Below are 19015 nucleotides of genomic sequence, written 5' to 3'. Positions count from 1 at the left end.
GCAACCTCCATCCATTTCAGCAAGGTTAAGAGAGGGCTCCTGAGAAATCCCCAGCGAAAAGCTACACAGCAACCAAGCTGCCAAGCTGTGTATTACTTGTTCACAGCTGTTAGCATCTACTATGAGCAGGTGAGCTCTTCTGGTCTGAAGGCCAATTTGGACCCAGCAATGACAGCTCTTCAGTTCCTATGAAGTAGGACATAGCATTCTGGCACCAGTAACTTGGCAAACAGAAACAAGAGCTAGGAAGCAGGACTATCCTAGGGGAAAGCCACAGAAAGTCTGTAAAGGTAACAGAGGAAGAGAAGCTGGAATCCTGTTGGGTTTCAGCTAGTCTTAAAGCGCCCCCAGACATCCTTTTTAGTGTGCATTTATGATGATTCCTGCTAACCATTATATTGAGGCAGTTACGCACAACCCCACTTTCAATACTGTTTGAGCCTGCAAAGGTTTTGAAGTGGGCATGCTGCTTCATTTCCAATAGGTGCATGCTCCATAGCTTCCTGCTGAAATTCTGTAATTTTTCATACCACAAATGGGGTATTGGGGGGGGGGCTGTTCCAATTTTATTGTCCTGTGGTGCAAGAATGCCCTTCCAGATGGCAATAATGCAGCAACCTTGGGAAAGCAGCACTGACCACTAATAAAGTGGAAGGGTATGTGGATCGACCAGTATAAATTTACCTGAAGGAGCGTCTCAACCCCCATCATTCTGCCCGGACACTGAGGTCCAGTGCCGAGGGCCTTCTGACGGTTCCCTCGATGCAAGAAGCCAAGTTACAGGGAACCAGGCAGAGGGCCTTCTCGGTAGTGGCACCCGCCCTGTGGAATGCCCTCCCACCAGATGTCAAAGAGAAAAATATCTACGAAACTTTTAGAAGACATCTAAAGGCAGCTCTGTTTAGGGAGGCTTTTAATGTTTAATACGTTACTGTGTTTTAGTGTTTGCTGGAAGCAAACAGATGGGCGGAATATAAATAATAAATTATTATTATTATTATTATTATTATTATTATTATTATTATTATTACCACTATTGAACCTCTATTGAACCTTTATTGTGTCGATGGCATTGCAGGCTATATAAGTAAGCAAGCAAACAAACAAACAGAACCCACAAGTCTTATCAAAGTGTTTGCTTCCCCAACAATTTCTCCCTCCAAATCTGTCTCTTTTAAGATTTCACAGGAACTAATCAAATTTCTAATCAAATGCTCTAACTTCAGTTCTTTATCAACTTTACTCTTGCACTGAGAGCTTCTTTGCTAGCCTTAGAAACCTTAAGGGGCTATCTGTATTGTTTTTAAATGCTGTCTTGTTTTTAACACTCAATTGGAAGCCGCCCAGAGTGGCTGAGGAAACTCAGCCAGATGGGCGGGGTATAAATACTAAATAATAATAATAATAATAATAATAATAATAATAATAATAATAATCTGATGCTGGTGACGCACCCACAGCCATTGGATGAAGCATGTTTGCTAATGGTTTCTGAGACTCCCAGGTAAGAATGTGCAAAACCACAACGACACATAAATCTCAGTAGCCTCATCTACTGTAATTTAGTAGCCAAGTGAGTCCAGAAGTGGTGGTATTGGCAGAAATAAGGTCAAACAGCATGGTCCCCACTATTCAATTGCTATCAGTCCTATACCTTAATAAAGGCCTTGCTAAGAAAGAAAATGGTCTCTATGCAAGACAATATGTTTTTTTAAGACCCTACAATTTAAAAAGTGATGGAGGGCACTCCAGCCTCTTTCCATCTATGTTCTATTAGATATTTTATATAGATATTGATATATTTCAATTCTACTAATGTTTAATTGGTTTTGAATGTGTGCTTTTTTCTATGCCTTTAATTGTTTCTGTTTTAGCTGTAAGCCCCCTTGAGTCCCTGTTGCTGCATCATTATTTATTGGTTGTTGAATCTGTTGTTATAAAAATAAAACAGTGTTATCTGCTTTGAGGATGATTTATGGAAAAGTGGAATTGTTTTAAAAACAAGCAAGCATGTGGCGAGTCCCTGAGGATATGAACGTGAGAGACCTGGCTGGCAATGACACTTCACTATACATCAGTGGCAAAAGGATTCACAGAGACCTGGTAGTCTGCAGGGACTTAGAGGTGGAGCAAATAGCAGCCAAGCCAACCTTGCCCTATTGACCAAAAACATGCTTGCAGTTCTAAACTGAAATAGAAAAGTTATGAAGTGGCTCTTAAACAGGGCGAGGAGCATCACAGCTGATCGTTCCTCTTGGTGGGCTCCATGCTAACATGAATGGTAGTCCAAAAAAAATGAGATGGGTGGCATGAAAATAAAAGAGTTCATTCAAATCAAATTCCAGTTCACTCGATTTTGGCTTGCCCACAGAGAAAGTCTTGGGGTCAAGCACTTTGTGACAGCCAATCCTAGGCTGTTGACTGGGGTATTAGTTGCGGCCTGTCTAGTAGGCAAATAAAATGAATCAATTCATCAGTACAAGTCCTTTGCAGCCCTACTGCTGCCTGCGGGTAAATAGTTGCATGATAAAGAAAATTCCTAAACTGTCCCATAAATCTATAAACAGTCTCACATAGCAGCAGCCTGGGGCAGCTTTCTGCATCAAAACAGGCTGCAACAGGGATGGCCAACTAAGGACCTACAGGCCAGATCCAATCCTCAGGGCAATTTTATCAGCTTTGCCATATTTGAAGTAAGGTAGGGCCAAGGCACCAGATATATGAGGAAATGTGCCCCTTTGCACACCCTGCCTGCTGAATGCACCTGCAGCTGACAGTGACACGTAATTGCATATAGGCAAATCCATAGAATATCTCCCGGAGAAGAGGGAGGGTGTGGGGAGGGGTGCACAAGCCTGTGTGTACGCAACAGGTGCTCAGAGAATGCCAAGTCCACTTGTATCAGTTAAGGAAATTTAACTAAGCTGCAATAGTTAAGGGGTGTGAGCGGATCTTGAATTGAGAGGGGTGCTGTTGTGCGAGGACTATTGTGAAGCAGGTGCCAAATGAGAGCTAACTAGGCATTTTGCCACTCTTACAAATATCCTATAACTCTTCTTCCAGCACCAGATGTGCTGAAAAATGCTTTGCATGCATCTTAACTCATTTCCATGCATCTTAACTCCTTTCCATGGAAGCCCTCACCCTGAATCTTCTGTTCTGGGGGGGGGGCAGGGGAGATTTTGACTTCTACTCTTATCTAAGTTATATGACATGATGTCCATTTTGAATTGTGTATGAATACCTGGTTCATTTAGAGAGGGAAAACACATTGCAAAGGCAAATATGAGATGGGTGTTATTAGTTGATCAAATCTCTTTCGGAATCATGCCTAGAAAAAACACAGTGTCACATGACCTCTTCCATCCCCAATTATCAGTTGTGTTGTGAGGATGTACTGCCTTATTCCATGCTAATATGGTGCGTATGGTGAGCGAAGAAAGCATGATACAGAGAGAATAAGAAGAGAACTGTAGATTAACTTGCACTCTTGACTTGATTGATTTTGGGCAGGGGGAGTTACAGTCCAGGGTGTAAATCGAATGACTTAAGAGAAAGATTATTAATCATGATGATTAATTATGATGGTTATTTATTATGATGATTAATTCACATTATCATTTATTGGATTTCTTACCCACTGTTCAATGTGACGTACCAAGGCAGGTTATAGCAACATAAAAATCTCTGCCTGTCAAAGCCCCTTGCACAGCATTTCCCAACAGCCAGCTTTTCTTCAGGCACTAAGGAACTGCAATGCAAGGGATTTGCCAGCCCTGTGCTTGACAGAGCACTGCACACAGGGCCGGCAAAGCTGTTTTCTACAGAGATTGGCTGCATGATTGAGTTCCTCACAGGGAACTCAGTAACACAGCTGATCTGGCAGGGCTGAACTCCTCACACATCAGCTGCTGGATAGCAATTTCAACTCTACTTGCTATTCCAGGGAAACTCATGTGACTGATTCATCAAGGATTGGCCAAGCAACTGGGTTCCCCATGGAGATCTGTGCAATGCAGTCAATACTGCCATATCTCTATTTGCCCCACACCCAACACTGGGGGCAAGTGGGCATAGTTTGAGGAAAGCAGTCCCCTGGGCCAAATTCGACCCAAGAGCTGCAGGTTCCCCACCCCTGGCTATCAGTTTATCTTTCTCACCTTGATAAGAAAGAGAGAGAAAACTCTCTACAAAAAAGCAGCTAGGGGGTACATTTGATCATGGTTGAGTGACCCATCCCTGCCACTGTACAAGCTTCCTGAGACTGCTTCTCATTTTTAAAAAATGCTGGAAAGTTACACACGTTGGCATGAAGCATGAATCTTGATCCCTAGTTTTGGTCTTCTCCTCTTCTCAGAAGCTGGTACAGCACCTATCACATGGCAAAGCTTCCATGGATGTGAAAAACACAGCAGTTGGGTTGTGAGTTCACTATATGGCCAGAGACTTCAGTGGCAGGCAAACCAAGATCTTTAATATTGTTTGTTCATTCATCAGATCAACATCCTCCACCCCAGAAGTGAAGGCTATACAGTAACGTTAAGCAGGGGAAACCACCCAGGAATTGGGAGTCAGCATTCTCTGCGGATGAATATTTCCTTGGGGTGGATAAATCCAAAACGCTGGAAGAGCACAAAATGAAATTGCATCTAAAGCCTCATTCATTCATTCACACATATTACAAATGAAGAAAACCCTTAGACTATATGCTCTAAGGAATATTCCAGGACAACAATGAACTTTATATTTTTTAGATTATTTACTGCTTCTTATTTCAGCTGTGTTTTCATCAAACCTTTGAACGATTCAGCAAAAACAACATTTCTTCAGTAATGGCAGGTTCACACTGTAGCAACAGAAGCATACCAGGTCTTCACTTCTTAAGCAACAACTGACCTGAAATAGGTTAGAATCCAAAGAAACCACTAACTCAGTGCATCCTCACTATTCTTCATTGACATTGCATTTGCTGTGTATAATTCTTCACCATTTTATCATGATGAAAACAAACATTCCACCACACTGCACCTGTAAGTATCATCCTTGCAGTCTAATACTTTTCCAATCACTTGCTTGAAATATTTGCTCTAGGCTCACCCCAGTCCTCAAAAGAGTAGCCTTCCACACTAGCAAACACAACACTCACCTGGAACACGATTGACATCTGATGAAGCATTTTCATAGGAAGCACGAAAGGGAGGGGGAAGAGAGGGAGAGAGAGAAAGAGAGAGAAAGTATTAGACACACAACATGCGCACACACAAGCAGCTTAGCTTCTTTGCATGGAAATCAATTTCATGCAAAACCAGAAGTTTTGAAAGCCACCCATCTATGGTCATCAGCCCACCCATGCAAGGGAAAGGGCTTGGCTGGCCCTCCTCTGTGCATGTAGAAGTAAGTCAGATGTCGTATCTGTCTGGACGGAGAGAAATGTTCCGGAATCAGATAGGCCCAACCTAGGTCAACTCCTGCAAGAATATTGGTTAGAATATTCTGTGTCATTTCATTCCACACACAGTTTCAAACAAGAGAGAAATAAAGAGCATAACCCCTGCAGCAGGATAGCTTCATTCACATAAATTCAAGTACATTCAAGCTATTTTCAGGAGGAAAAGAAAAATTAGTTCCCTTTTCTGAAAGGGTTTGTGTGAATTTATGACCAGCTCCAAACTGAGACCTCAAAGGGCTAGCACAAAAATAAAAAGACAAGCCATTTCAAGACATTCTGCCCACTGTTTCCCTGTGACCATCCTTCATTGCAGACAACATGGGAACTTTTGAGTTTTTGATGCATGATCTTTTCCCAGGCAAGGGTAATAGTTCAGTGGCTATTGCACCCAGCAGGCTCTTGGCTTAGCAGGTCAGTTCAAAGAACCAAGCCAAAATCATCAGCATTAGAACCAGATTGACCTCTCTGGCCGCTTGTGTCACCTGGTCCTTGCTGAGTTAGCAGCTCCAATAGCATCTTTTGGTGATCTGCAGGGATGTGGCTAACATGCAACAATGAGCAAACCAGTATTATGTAGAGAGCAAAATACCTAGTTTCTGGAGTTCATGGGTGGGGAACCTTTGGCCTAAGGGGCAAATTTGGCCTGCCATGTCTCCTCATTGACCTGCCAAGCCATTTTCCTTGACCACACCCAACTGCCTCACACCTAACGTCACCTAATGTGTAAAATCAGGTGTAAAGGAGTTAGAGATACAACTGGAACAGCTGCCCATGGTGAACTCACTGGTGATGATCCCTGCAAAAAGCATGGCTAAACTCGCTGCTCATCAACTGATGGATGGGGCCTTCAATCCTGCTTAGTCACTACATCCTCCCATGGCTGCAAGCCAATGTTGACAAGTGGGTGGGGACACCCAACTGTCAATCACCTGATGAGGTGACCCATGGGGCTGAGAAAAGGTAAAACCTGGCCACCAGCTCACAGACACATTGAAAGGGGGTTAAACAAATTCATAGAATTCAAGGCTGCCCATGGCTACTAAGCCATGATGGAAATATGCTGCCTTTGAATATCATTTGCTGGGGAGTAACAGCAAGAGAAGGGTCATGTCCTCATTCCTTGCCTGTGATTGGCTGCCATGGGAAAGCTAAGCTAAGCCTGCTGGGTGTGGCCAATGGCCCATCTAGTCCAGCATTCTGTTCTCACAGTGGCCGACCAGATGCCTGTGAGGAACCTGCAAGCAGAACCTGAGCACAAGAGCCCTCTCCCGTCCTGCAGATTCTAGCAACTGCTGCTCAGAAGCATTATGCTTCCAACCATGGAGGGAGTGCACAGTCATCGAGCTGCTGGAGCAGATAAGCTTTTGATTTGATTTGGCAGGGCTCTCCTTAAATTCTTGCTAACCTACAAAAGCTAGGCACATGCTACAACCCATAATGAGAAACTGCTGGATGGCAGGTCGGTTGTCAATCCCAAAGTCAGCCATTAGTTCTCTTTCTTATTAGGGCTCATCCGCACTTCCACTTGTCCCACACATAGAAAACATGGGCCTAAGAGGTCTTTCGCCAGTCCCACGCTTTCTAGGCATGGGTCTGAGCAGTGTTTTCATCTGTCCAGCCACTTTTCCAGGGCAAACCCACTGTCTGCCACTGAATCAGAACAGACCTCAATCCGCAGAAAAAACGATTGACTGTTCTTCCGATTCAGCGGGGTTTTCCCAGAAGGAAGCAGCAGAACAAGCAAAATTGCGGGTGAACCCTTAATGATTTTATCACATTTGTCTGTACAACCTCCCCACCCCAGCAACTAACAGACCACAATCAGCTATGAAAAACCAATTAATGCTAAAACAATTACAAACCTTAATCAAAAAGCAACAACAGCACTAGATTCAAAAAGCTGAGATGATCTTCAAGGGGTGGCTCTAAGATACTGTACTTCCTTAGATCTTTTTGGGGGGTTTTGCAAGACTCATTCAAAAAAGAAAAGAAAACCCCACCCAGCATCAAGCATGAGGAGAGGTAACAAGCATATACTATAGATCGTAAGTAATTTCAATATAATCTGAATGTCAGAAGGGTGTTTATCCCAAAGCATCTTTCCACATCTGCATGTGAGCTCTTGCTAGTTTGTGGCTAGATGGATCCATGTTTACATGAGAAATGAAGAGATGTCTTACTACATAAAAGTCCTCAGGTTTGACTCACATCAATTTCCTTAATAAGGTCACATCCCAAACACACACACACATATTCACACACCATCATGTCACAGAGCTAATTTATGAGTCCTTCCTATGCTGTGTGATTTAAAAATGTGATGTCCCCATCAAAGCAATTATAAGATGCCTATGAAAAAATGTCCCCATGTTCCCCTGCAAAGTGCTAATGCTTACTGGATTAAAAGTGGGTGGGGGAAAGAGGGAGGAACATTTTAAAACGTAAACTCACTTGGAGGCTTTTAAATGTTTAATTCAAACTTAAGCCATTAACCTACCATAATTGGTTTGCTGTGGCTCATGAAGCTATGTGCTTTCATTCAGTTGTGTGGGATAAGAGAAAATATTTTTGGAGGGGCAGCTGCTACCTCTTGCTATTGCATGGAGTCATCCTTGCTTTCTTCCTCCCACAGAACCTACTTTCCATAAAGCTGTCCACCACGCAGAGCTCAGGAGTCAGCTTTCCTCCATGAGGCTATAGAGAATCAAAGCCTGCTAAATGGCACCAGCCACTAAATCAGTATTAGCAGTAGTAAAAGTTATGTTGGGGGAGGTATATGGCAGGCTAGCTGATGAACTACCATATGGTCAGGTAGTTGTTGCCCCATTTGCTTAAAGCTGTGGGCCACCTCCTTACTCAACCCCAGAGCTGGTTACATAAGCAATGACAAATCTATCTGGGTAATGTAGATTTAAAAGCATGCCTTTTTGTTTCTGTGTTGAATGAAAAGTAGCCTTGTGCACCCAGCCAGATCTTTCCCACTGTTGGCAACAGACCACTCTGCACATGTGTGGTTCTCTGGATTATTACCATTTTATAACAGGTCCACATAGCAGATGAAATAGCTGGCGTAGAACGTAGGGCCTGACTGTTTCACAAACATTGTATGCTTAATAGCCAGGCTTTTTAAAAAAGAAGACAATCCATGAGTACCCCAGACATAAGTGAGAACTCTATGTGAAAGGTGGTCCCATGCATGGAAAGTTCATTTGGAACAGGAACTGATGAATTCCATGTATAAATTCATTTAAAAATTATTCCTCCACCATCGCTACTCTCACCTTGGGCCCACATGCTTCCTCCTCCTCTGCCTCACATTGCACGAGTAGCACTGGCTCAGAACTTCAGCTGGCAACAAAACAAACTACAGGGGAAGGAGCCTCTGCAGCCCTCGTGTGTGACCATATGTGTGTGTTTGTGTTGTGGGAGGGGAAAGGGAAGGGGAGGGGGCTGGCAAGCAACCTTTGGGGCAAGAAAAGGAGCAGCGAGTGAAGGTGCGTAAAGGGCATGTCAGCAGGATGTGAGGGGAAAGGGGTGAGCGCCGAGGGAGGGAGGGAGGAGCTGAGTGAGAGGGGGCCCGAGTGGTATGTCAAGGTGGGAAGGGGGTGGTAACTGAGGTGGGTAGACTTATCTGCAAAGGGGGCACAGAGACATTGGTGGGGGAGTGATTTTAAGTGTGTTGAGAGGCTGGGTCATGTCCCGATTTGCTTCACTGGGATGTTGGGAGCGTATGCAGGTATGGTCCCCCCCACACACACACTGGGGGGGGGGACTCTGGGAAAGGTTGATTTAGAGCACAGTATAGCTGCAAGGGATGCAGGTGGCGCTGTGGTCTAAACCACAGAGCCTAGGGCTTGCCAATCAGAAGGTTGGCGGTTCAAATCTCCGCGACGGAGTGAGCTCCTGTTGTTTGGTCCTAGCTCCTGCCCACCTAGCAGTTTGAAAGCACGTCAAAGTGCAAGTAGATAAATAGGTACCACTCCGGCAGGAAAGTAAATTGCGTTTCCATGTGCTGCTCTGGTTCGCCAGAAGTGGCTTAGTCATGCTGGCCACATGACCCGGAAGCTGTCTGCGGACAAATGCCGGCTCCCTTGGCCTATAGAGCGAGATGAGCGCCGCAACCCCAGAGTCGTCCGCGACTGGACCCAACAGTCAGGGGTACCTTTACCTTTTATAGCAGCAAGGGAAGGTTGTTTAAACCTCTCGGTGACTATTGCCCCCCTCCAAATACACACAAGTGCTTCCACCACCCACTGAGTGTTTAATATAAATGTTGGGTAATGTGTTGTGGTTTTGCAACTGAAATACCTTCAAGTAAGTTAACTAACTTTAAAAGAAAAGGGGAAAGCCAAGGAAAGTGTTCAGCACCTACCTTTCCCTCTACCCACTTCACCACTCCGAATCTTCCCCTCCTGAAAATGCTTCTCTTTAAAAACAGTGGTGTGGAACAGGGGTCAGCAAACTTTTTCAGCAGAGGGCCGGTCCACTGTCCCTCAGACCTTGTGGGGGGCCGGACTATATTTTGGGAGTGGGGGGGAATGAATAAATTCCTATGCTCCACAAATTACCCAGAGATGCTTTTAAATAAAAGCACACATTCTACTCATGTAAAAACAAGCAGATTCCCGGGCTGTGAGCGGGCTGGATTTAGAAGGTGATTGGGCTGAATCCAGCCCCCAGGCCTTAGTTTGCCTACCCATGGTGTGGAGGCTTCCGTGAACATGCTTCTGTATACATAACCCCTTACCTCCAAAGCCTGCTCATGCTCCAGCAAGCTTCTGCTACTTGCCCTTTACTTTCTCCCACTGTGCAGAAGAAGGAAGTAAAAAGTCCTGTATGAAACTCGGAATGTACTGCAGACCCAACATCCCTTCTAAAATACCAAGGATCACAGGCCTTTCTTCCAGGCAGAGGTTATCCCTTTCTCTACTTCAGAGCACTTCAGAAACAGCAAAGGGAGTCTCTTGACAAAAGGCAATGGCTGGATTTCCTTTGTCCTAGGCACAAGGACCCATTCACAGTGGCTTTGTAGAGTGCTGAGCTGCAAGCCAAGGTTGTTTGCTTTTGCTCTTTGATGCTAATAGCTCTGCTGAAATAGGGATCAGCAGGGCGACTGCCTTTTGTCAGGTGTGGCGGTAGCCACCTGGGTAGGCCCCAAAAAGGAATGGGGGAAAGATCAAGAGAGATGAGAAGGAACAGATGATAGCATAGCTCAGATCATTGTCATGGCTGTAGCACGAAATGTCTGGGGCATTTTATTTTGAATATTTCATGTGAGGTTTTGTCGCTGATGAAAGGTGCTGTGCTGACAATCCGGGAGAGAGGGGAGGGCAGAGAGGCCTTTGTTGAACTTCTACAGACTAGACAGCATCTGGGACAGGGGAAGCCTATGTTAGATGCCAACCTTCTGGACACTGAGCAACACAGGAGAGCCCCACTTCTAAAGGAGGGGCAGTCAGCCCGCTTTCACGGTATAAGTCAGCTCCATTCTCCCTGGCATTCTCTGGACACCTGTCTACCGGTAACCAGACAGAGAATCCCCTACTCCAGGTTTCTGAACAGCCGTCAGATGGGAACCACCCAGGATGAAAGAGAGCTGTTGACCTAGTAGTGAAAGGCTTCCTCTCCAATTACTAGGCCACTTGATCTCTTTAGCTACACCTACCTAGGTGGGTCTTGGATTACTTTCACCCTTTGTAGGTTTTGATGGGAAACGTCTCAAATAATAGACGTAAGGGGGGAAGGGGGAGAAGAAAGGTTGTGAAACAAAGGGAAAGTTTTTCTATTCAGAAGGCACACCCAGACATCCTGTTGTGAATTTGGCAACCTTCTTTTGACAAACATTCAGTAGAGGTTCCCATCCTTGCTCTTCTTCTTTTGCCTCACTGCAACTCGGCCAGGGCACTATCCAGTCTGACTACATGAAATGAATTTTGCACCTCAAACCAATGTAGGCTGGTGTATTAGGGCATATTGGGCACTGCTCCATCAACCTCAGCCTGTCTTAAGCGGGCCTTCACATGCCTTGCCTCCTCACCTACAACCAGTACAGGGGTTAGCACTGTCTGTCAGCTACCTTCCCCTTGGTCTCAGTGTTGCCCTTGAAGAACTCAGCAGGGAGGATGATGGGAACAAATGTCATTGGCTCTATCTACTGTTGCCCTTCCTGCCTTCTGTCCTACCAGTCTCAATGGGCACAAATCACACTGTCTGGAACTTTTTTTATTTTTTTGCTTTGTTCTACACATGTGAGGGCTAAACTGCATGGTACATGGGAGATCCCAGTGTAATGTTCTTCTAAAACATAGGTGGGCAACCAGCAGTCCAATTCCACATGAGTGGCGCTGGGGAAAGAAAACGAGAGAAATGGGAAGGGGGGAAAGTCACTGAATCACTATTAACCACAATTGGGAAAACATACAGGCACAATATGGGCATGAGTCTGGTTTTCTCTGTACAGCCAATAGCCCCGTATACAAATTAGGGAAGGTGGGTGAGAAATGTCCCATGGCTATTTTTAGAAGATGAAGATTTATTTGGGGAATCTGTGACTGCAACTCCCACATGGCATCCAGTTAGGCCCTAAAGCAATGTAAAATCTTCATCACCTGGAATGTACGCTAGACGCCCTCTTGCAATTGGTAGCGTACATTTGCAACATTTATGTCAGCTGCACAAATTGAGAGACCGAAATGGTGACTTGAAATTGAAAGCCAGGCTCTGTAAGGGCCAGACTAGGTGGTGGGAGACTCATAAGATCTCCATATTTTTTTATACTGTATATAACTCAAGGGCCAGCAGAGCAGAACTAACAGCATGGGTCAATGAGGTATTTTTTACCCTTTGGCCCATTCCATGTTCCCCAATCTGAAATGGGTTCAAAGCTGCTATTTTTGAATCATCATCACACAGGCTCCTTTCCCCACCACCATGAGGCAATCAGGAGCTTCAAGGGAGCATTTTTTACAGATAAAATGGTGCAGCGAACTTTGAAGAACTTTTAGCTGATCCAGACTCCCACCACCCTCCAAAAACCAGATCTGATCACAACTCCCCCAGTAGCCCTATTCAGGTGTTACTGTTGTCAAAAGGAATTGCAAGCAAGATACCTTTGCTCTGCCTCTGCCATTTTGAAGCTTCTTCCAGCTGCTGTTGCAGTCAACCATCCAGTAATGGGGAGCCTCCTATTCTCACGGAAGCTTCCCAAACACATTAGAATCCTGATGCTCTAATGTTCTAAAATGTGTGGGTGGAGCCACCACGCATAGTGACATCATCAGCATGCAACAAACCTAATGGTGAAAGCTTTTGTTTGCCACATAAGGAAAACATATAGGTAGCTGGAACTTGTATGTTTCCCCACAGGGGAAAATAGGAGTTTGGCGTGCCATTATTATTTGGGAAACCAGTATGGGGGCATTTCCAGCAGGACAACGATTCTGATCCATCTCCCCTAATATTGCTTTCTTTTTCTTTCTTTCTTTCTTTAAAGCATACATTACAAATCTTAATCAGAGATCTCCTGCCTCATATCTAGTTGTACCCTTAGTTCCTGGCTGACTCTGCACACTCACCATTTTGGAGTGTAAAAGGTATGGAATGGGTAATAATACCCCACGCTATCACAGCTAAACTGTGGCTGAGGAGAAACTTACTCGTTTATAAAAACAAAACATAGCTTTTCATGACCCTGAATTTTTCATGCTCATCCTCAACATTCAGCAGAGGAAACACAGCCCAGAATAACTAAGGAGATAGTAAGGAGATAACTAAGGAGATAACTAAGGAGATAGTACAAGAATACTTGGCTAGTTTAGATGTATTCAAGTCTCCAGGGCCAGATGAACTACATCCAAGAGTATTAAAAGAACTGGCAGATGTGATCTCAGAACCACTGGCAGTCATCTTTGAGAATTCCTGGAGAACAGGCAAAGTCCCGGCAGACGGAGGAGGGCAAATGTTGTCCCTATTTTCAAAAAGGGGAAAAGAGAGGACCCAAATAATTACCACCCAGTCAGTCTGACATCAATACCAGGGAAGATTCTGGAGCAGATCATTAAGCAAACAGTCTGTGAGCACCTAGAAAGGAATGCTGTGATCACCAATAGTCAGCATGGATTTCTGAAAAATAAGTCATGTCAGACTAACCTGATCTCGTTTTTTGACAGAATTACAAGCCTGGTAGATGAAGGGAACGCAGTGGATGTAGCCTACCTTGATTTCAGCAATGCATTTGACAAGGTGCCCCATGATATTCTTGTAAAGAAGCTGGTAAAATGCGGTCTTGACTATGCTACCACTCAGTGGATTTGTAACTGGCTGACTGACCAAACCCAAAGGGTACTCATCAACGGTTCCTCTTCATCCTGGAGAAGAGTGACTAGTGGGGTGCCACAGGGTTCTGTCTTGGGCCCGGTCTTATTCAACATCTTTATCAACGACTTGGATGATGGACTCAAGGGCATCCTGATCAAATTTGAAGATGACACCAAACTGGGAGGGGTGGCTAACACCCCAGAGGACAGGATCACACTTCAAAACGACCTTGACAGATTAGAGAACTGGGCCAAAACAAACAAGATGAATTTTAACAGGGAGAAATGTAAAGTATTGCACTTGGGCAAAAAAAAATGAGAGGCACAAATACAAGATGGGTGACACCTGGCTTGAGAGCAGTACATGTGAAAAGGATCTAGGAGTCTTGGTTGACCACAAACTTGACATGAGCCAACAGTGTGACGCGGCAGCTAAAAAAGCCAATGCAATTCTGGGCTGCATCAATAGGAGTATAGCATCTAGATCAAGGGAAGTAATAGTGCCACTGTATTCTGCTCTGGTCAGACCTCACCTGGAGTACTGTGTCCAGTTCTGGGCACCACAGTTCAAGAAGGACACTGATAAACTGGAACGTGTCCAGAGGAGGGCAACCAAAATGGTCAAAGGCCTGGAAATGATGCCTTATGAGGAACGGCTAAAGGAGCTGGGCATGTTTAGCCTGGAGAAGAGGAGGTTAAGGGGTGATATGATAGCCATGTTCAAATATATAAAAGGATGTCACATAGAGGAGGGAGAAAGGTAGTTTTCTGCTGCTCCAGAGAAGCGGACACGGAGCAATGGATCCAAACTACAAGAAAGAAGATTCCACCTAAACATTAGGAAGAACTTCCTGACAGTAAGAGCTGTTCGACAGTGGAATTTGCTGCCAAGGAGAGTGGTGGAGTCTCCTTCTTTGGAGGTCTTTAAGCAGAGGCTTGACAACCATATGTCAGGAGTGCTCTGATGGTGTTTCCTGCTTGGCAGGGGGTTGGACTTGATGGCCCTTGTGGTCTCTTCCAACTCTATGATTCTATGATTCAACATGCTGTTGATTCTAGATGCTGCCATCCACAAGGGTGGGTGTGGTTACTTGACAGACATTTGAAAACCCTCCCCTTGATTAAGGGACACACCATAGATGAATGAAGAAGAAGAAAGTGGTGACAGCGATCACAGCATCATTATGCAGGTATGGCTGCAAACACACCCCAGTACCAGTTGTGGAACTGTCTTCTCACAAAGGTGCATCTGGCACCTTCAATATACAGCTTTCGGTGAAAGCTGAAGTTGCGCCTCTTCACTTTGGACTCCTGAGGTGTATATTTTTAGGACTTGCCTTATATTTGTAATTTTAAGTTGTTTTAGACCATTTTATTTGTTGTAACTCACTTTGGAAGGCAGGAAATAAATTGTAATAATGCCCAGGGTGGTACAGCTGGTGCCTTCATTATACACCTTTTGGTGCCAGGCAAAAAAATTTTGTTATTATTATTTATTGAATTTATACACCACCCTATACCCAGTGGTCTCAGGGTGGTTCACAGAATAAAATCAAGATATAAAACCACAGAATACATTATTATTATTATTATTATTATTATTATTATTATTATTATTTATACCCCGCCCATCTGGCCAGACATCCCCAGCCACTCTGGGCGGCTTCGAACAAAATATTAAAATATAGTAAAAATAAAAACAGCAACCCAGGTCTTAGGCTGATTAACATCTTATATAACCTTTTAAATGTGTTTGGGTGAGGTGGTGGGGTGATTGTTTTGTTTTGTTTTTGCTTTTATTACGCTTTTTGTATTTTTATATTGTATTCTAATGTTGTGAACTGCCCTGAGATCTTTGGATGAAGGGTGGTTTACAAATTTAACAAGTAAAGTAAATAAATGTCTGTTCTCAAATGGACGCACCGTGGGTTAATGCAGAATCCATATTCAATTTCATTTTCAGAATGGAACCAGTCTCTTAGGAAGCTTTTCAGGCATGCACAAAAATGCAATAGATCTAGATTGGGTGTGTGTGGGCTACAAGTACCATAGAACTGTAGAGCTGAAAGGGAACCTGAGGATCATCTAGTCCAACCCCCTGCAATGCAGGAATATGCAGCTGTCCTATACAGGGATCAAACCTGCAACCTTGGTGTTACCAGCACCATGCTCTAACCAACTGAGCTATCTGTCTCCATTGATTCTAGAATAAAATGTCAAGTGTACACTGCCTGTAGCCGGCATAAGACCACAACCAGATGTTTCAATTGGCAGGTTGTATTGTGTAGTGTGCTGCTTATCCTTCACTCTCTCCACCCCATCTTGGAGGAGTGCTAATGTATGGGCAGGTTGCGCTCCTGCTAACGGTGATATGCTGCTGCAACAAAGGCCAGGATTGGGAACACACGGCAAGCCATGAAGTGACTCTTAGCTGAGCTCCCGCGGGAGAGACCGCTGTGCAATTCTGCCATGCTCTGCATAACACTGAACACTCTGGAGGTAAATAGTCATACAAAGAGCAGAGCTGAGAGAGGGCGAGTTTGAGAAGCGCAGAAGTGATGATTAAGCAAAGGAAGATCTGGTAAAGTCCGTGAATTGGCTAGTGCTCTAACCTATTTGCTGTACCCAGCCTTCAAATTAATAAAACAAATCCCTTGGTAAGTCTGCCAGAGTTATTAAAGGATGCTAATACTCCCCTAGAGTAATCTGGAGAAGCACAGCTGGAGCTGGAGAGGAAGTGCCGTAGCTTGGGGAGGGAGGTGGCATGGAGCGAAGACCCTTCAATCCCACCAGATGACTGTCAGGGCTGTCTACTCCCGTCCAGCCTCACCCAGAGGGGATGTGAGGCTAAGTGTGGAAGGAGGGGGAACGGGGGATTGCAAGGCTGAAATCTCTCCTCCCTCCCTCTGCTGCCAACCTAGTTTTGCATGAGAGAGGATTTTTCATTCTGCTGCTTTCTAAATTATGCCGCCTAGGCATTTTCATAAGAACCAAGAGTGGGAAGTCCCACTTCTCAGAATCCTTGCTAAGGAAAGCTGCAACCCTGAGGGGCCTGCAGAGAGGGGTGGCAGAGGCCACACTGGTGCCTTGGAGAACGATGGTTTCTACTCATCACAGATAGTGCTTATTCCTGATACATATACCCTAGGAAGAGATTCAACCATTTGAATGCTGGGTGGTGGCAGGGGAAGAGGAGAAACCTTCTAAAGCAGCCTTCCCCAACTTGATACCCTCCAGGTGTCGACAGACAACAACTCCCATCATCCCTAGGCAACATGGCCAATAGTTACCAGGTTTGGGGGAACTGCTCTAGAGGGAAGACATTGCACAGCATTGCATGAATGCATGCATGCAAATACTGACTTTTAGCTCAGGACTTTACACAGCATCATTTTATTATCCCAGTACTCTTGATAGTCTACCCAGAAGTAGCATCATCATCTAATCTAATTCATTTTATTAGTAGCACATAATGCCCTTAATTTCTGAACAACGTGAGCTCGATGGAGGCAGAAGCCCAAAGAGAGAAGGGAAGAAGCTATCACTGCCTATCTCTGCTCCCAAATGCCCCCACACATATTATAGCCATTTATTTAGAAGAACTCAAAACTAGGCAGTTTGTTTCCTGAGGGATTCAGCCAGGACCATTTGGTAATTTATCTTTACAGAAAAGAAGACTCATCAAAAGGTGCCCTAAAGGGTAATGAGCACCAACTCTGCAACTCAAACTGAGATGTAGGAAGAATGCTGTTCTGCCACACATCTACTCCCCACAATTTTTGAAAAACTGAATTTCTATCTACTCCAGCACCTCCAGTCACAGATGAACACAATGTAAGAGTTCAGAACATTTGAAGAAGACTTTAGTGACAGGTGAGCTCTGGGCAATGGGGTCTCAGAGATCAAAGCTGGGATCTCAATACTCATTCTACTGAGGTCCTCTGAGCACTCATGCCTCTAAGCTTTAGGCCAATGAATATCACTCACTAATAATCACAGCTTACCCATCTTTTCTTGCCTCCTCCTACAAAGAATATACCATGGAAAAGGTTCCTGCTCCCTGCCTGTCACTTTCCATAAAATTTAGATTCGTACAATAAAATTGTGCAATTTGATTAGGAAATACATGGCGACTTCTGCAGAGCTGCCTGGAAGACCTACAACTGGGCAGAAAGCCTGGATAGAAATGTATTCAATAAAATAAAGAAGTTAAATTAAGACAGAGAAGAAATGATTAACTAGCAAAGCACCAAGTGTATTTTTGCAGGAGAAAACAGCCAATTTATACAAACTGTACAAATCATAACTTATGTAACACATATGTGGTTTGTACTTGGGTATCTTTACCAATTACAAATTGCATTGGAAAAGTGAGTACCATGAGTATTTGCAGGAGCCAGGCCCTGAGCGCAGTGAGGAGTTGCAGAACCAGGCCCTTGCTGTGTTTGTCTTGGGGGAGTCGGGTGCAGCCTGGCAGGCATGGCCAGATCAGATGTGCAGCACCTGGAGACAAACCCAAGAGGGCATATAAGGCCAGCCTTTTCCCCTGGTTCTTTGCCACAGCAAACAGGGTTTATACCCTGTTGCTGCCAGTCCCTGTTCCTGCTTTGGTGCTCCAGTTCCTTCTCCTGTTCCAGTTTCTGTTCCTGTGTTCCAGCCTCATTGAGTTTCCATCCACCATTTAACTGCTACCATTGTTACCATCCATACCTTGGTCCCAGTGTGTCAGGTCTGGACTGCTGCCACCTATGTCCCAGACCATGACAATGTGATATGTGACCCGTAGGTCCAATTTATGGCAGTGCTGCTACAGGATGTAGCTGCTCCCTCACCATGAATCATGTGAAGAAGGTAAACAATGTGATTACTTACTTTCTGCCAACAGCAGCTCATTGACCATTTCTAGCAATGTGTGGAACACAACTTATTCGCTGATCTTCCATTTTCCAGGTGGATCTGCCCAAACCGAGCAGGTCCTATCAAACTTAATCTAGTCTGTTCAGTATACTAAGTCAGTTCAGTAAACTATGAATTGTGTAAAAAAAAAAAATTATTGATTCTCACAGACCCTCCTGTGATGGGAGTTAGGCCAAGAGATACACCGATAAGCTTACCTGAGGAAAGATTTTAAAAATGCTTGCACTCTGCGTTTATCACTCTGGCTCTGCACAATTTGCGCTGGCTTGATTAGTCTCCAGGCTCAATTCAATGTGCTTGTTTAACGTTAAAAGACTCTCTTAACCTAGGTACC

The 19015-nt window shown here is 44.5% G+C and overlaps 1 protein-coding gene and 1 long non-coding RNA gene across 29 annotated transcripts in view; one reads left to right on the top strand and one right to left on the bottom strand.

Annotated features, from left to right (window-relative positions):
• NRXN3 (neurexin 3) overlaps positions 1-19015 on the bottom strand; it is a 1197396-nt gene that overhangs the window by 1097457 nt on the left and 80924 nt on the right. For all 26 annotated transcript variants that reach the window (XM_083609454.1, XM_083609464.1, XM_083609467.1 and 23 more), the window contains exon 3: positions 5147-5164. In XM_083609454.1, the coding sequence (XP_083465580.1) occupies positions 5147-5164 (18 nt within the window). The remainder of the gene's footprint in view (positions 1-5146; positions 5165-19015) is intronic.
• On the top strand, positions 12724-17982 carry LOC310766561. Of its 3 annotated transcripts, none has more exons than XR_014550250.1 (4): positions 12724-12785; positions 12942-13041; positions 14824-14954; positions 17433-17982. It is a non-coding gene; the product is annotated as an uncharacterized lncRNA (long non-coding RNA). The 3 variants fall into 3 exon arrangements; XR_014550252.1 differs by adding an exon at positions 15972-16263 and having other exon boundaries at positions 12769-13041; XR_014550251.1 differs by having other exon boundaries at positions 12769-13041.

This window comes from Podarcis filfolensis, assembly GCF_964270895.1.
Source record: "Podarcis filfolensis genome assembly, chromosome: 1".
NCBI lineage: Eukaryota > Metazoa > Chordata > Lepidosauria > Squamata > Lacertidae > Podarcis > Podarcis filfolensis.
The sequence above is the reverse complement of the archived record's forward strand: the minus strand, read 5'-3'. Positions and strand labels throughout refer to the sequence as shown.